At 59.0% G+C, this 1,855-nt stretch overlaps 2 protein-coding genes across 2 annotated transcripts in view; one reads left to right on the top strand and one right to left on the bottom strand.

Annotated features, from left to right (window-relative positions):
* Nucleotides 1-396: 396 nt before the first annotated feature.
* Nucleotides 397-1,407, bottom strand: EMH_0077910 (uncharacterized protein; the record flags this gene model as incomplete). The annotated part of the gene is given in 3 exon segments (XM_013499920.1): nucleotides 397-646; nucleotides 974-1,314; nucleotides 1,318-1,407. Coding segments are annotated over 3 exon segments (681 nt in total).
* A 137-nt stretch (nucleotides 1,408-1,544) lies between these two features.
* The window catches only part of EMH_0077890 (uncharacterized protein), a gene marked incomplete at both ends in the record, with an annotated part of 2,274 nt that continues 1,963 nt past the window's right edge, over nucleotides 1,545-1,855 (top strand). The window contains one exon of the mRNA XM_013499919.1: nucleotides 1,545-1,855. Coding sequence (XP_013355373.1) covers nucleotides 1,545-1,855 — 311 coding nt within the window.

Raw genomic sequence — 1,855 nt, 5'->3', positions numbered from 1 at the left:
TGCAGGCCAGGGCCTTGGCCTTCAAGGCCCTGGGCCTCACCAGCAGCAGCAGCAACAGCAGCAGCAGCAGCAGCAGCAGCAGCAGCAGCAGCAGCGCAGAGATACATGCAGAAGCTCTTGCTGCACTGGCAGCAATTGGAGACACCCCTGCTGGGGCTGCTGTTGTTGCGGAGACACTTGCGCACTGTCATCTGCAGGGGTAGGACGAGCAGCAGGTTGCTGCTGCTGCTGCTGGTGCTGCTGCTGCTGCTGTTGCTGCTGCTGCTGCTGGTGCTGCTGGTGTTGCTGCTGCTGCTGCTGGTGTTGCTGCTGCTGCTGCTGCTGCACCCGTTGTTCTTGTTGCTGTTGCTGGTGCACCCCGGTGCTGCTGCTGCTGCTTCTGCAGCTACTATTGCTTTACTGCTGCTGGTGCTGCTGCTTTTGTTTCGGGGACTGCTGCTGCTGTTGCAGCATTTGCTTCTGCTGCTGCTGTTGCTGTAGTAGACGCACTGCTGCAGCAGCATTCTTTGATTGCTGCTGTATTGGATGGTTGTTGCTGCTGTTGCTGCTGCTGCTGCTGTTGCTGCTGTTGCTGCAGGCGCGTTGTCTTCCTACTGGCCTCTGTTCTTTCTCGGGGTTCTGCTGCAGCAGCAGATGCAGCAGCAGGCTGCAGCATTGGGGTTTCGCTTGAGGTGTTTTGGGGTTTGCTGCTGCTGCTGCTGCTGCTGGCGGAGAACGAGGTCGTGGGGGGCCCCTTCTTGTGGCATTGGGGGGCCCCCCTGCTCTGCTGCTTAACAGAGGTAGTGTCTCCTTTGCTGCCAGCTGTCTCCTCAGCTGCTTCTGGAGACACAACGGGGGGCGCTGCTGCTGCTGCTGCAGCAGGCTCCCCGGAGTCCCCAGCAGCAGCAGCAGCAGCAGCTGCTGCTGCTGCTGCTGCTGCTGCTGCAGCTGTTGCGGGAGCTGCAGCAGAGACACTTATGGTTAAAACACCCACATGGACCACCACAGAACAAGAGACATCTTTTGCTGCTGTAAGGCCTTTCCTCCTTCTATAGCTGCTGTTGCTGCTGCTGCTGCTGCTGCTGCTGCTGCTGCTGTTGCTCCTGTTGCGGTTACTGTTACTGCTGCTGCTACTGTTACTGCTGCTGCTGCTGTTGCCGTCGCTGCTGTTGCTATTGATGTTGTTGCTGCTGCTGTTGTTGTTGCTGCTGTCTCCTGTGTTGCTGCTGTGTCATCCTTCTCATCGCTTGTCTTTGTTTTGCTGCTGCTGCTGCTGCTGCTGCTGCTGGGGTGTATGTGCAGCTGCTGCAGGGGAATCCGCTGCTGGCGCGGCGGNTGCTGCTGCTGCTGCTGCTGCTGGGGTGTATGTGCAGCTGCTGCAGGGGAATCCGCTGCTGGCGCGGCGGGTGTTGCTGCTGCACAACGCATTGCAGCAGATATTCGTTAGCAGCAGCAGCAGCAGCAGCAGCGGCAGCAGCAGCAGCATCAGCAGCAAGGGGTCACAGCAGCAGCAGCAGCAACAGCAGCAGCAGCCTCAGCAGCTACCTTCTGCAGCAGAAGTAGCGATGCATCTTGCTGCTGCTCCTCTGTATATACCTGCTGAGCCGCTGCTGCCGCCGCCAACTGTCTCCTGTCTCCTTTCTGCTATTCGTATAAGCACAGCTCCTTGCGGTCTGAAGGGGGGCCTGAGAGCTGCGGAGACACCTGACGGCTCTGTCCCCCCAGATGATGTTGCTGCTGCTGCTGCTGCAGCAGATACAGATCCAGCAGCAGACAGCAGCAGCAGCAAAGGAACGCTTCTCGCAGGAGCAGCAGACTCCTGCGGCATACAGCTGCCAGAGATAGACTGGGGTGAAAGCACAGCTAAACCATCAAC

This window comes from Eimeria mitis, genomic scaffold, assembly GCF_000499745.2.
Source record: "Eimeria mitis Houghton genomic scaffold, Emh_scaff4818, whole genome shotgun sequence".
NCBI classification, from domain to species: domain Eukaryota; phylum Apicomplexa; class Conoidasida; order Eucoccidiorida; family Eimeriidae; genus Eimeria; species Eimeria mitis.
This window is presented reverse-complemented; position numbering and strand designations above follow the sequence as displayed.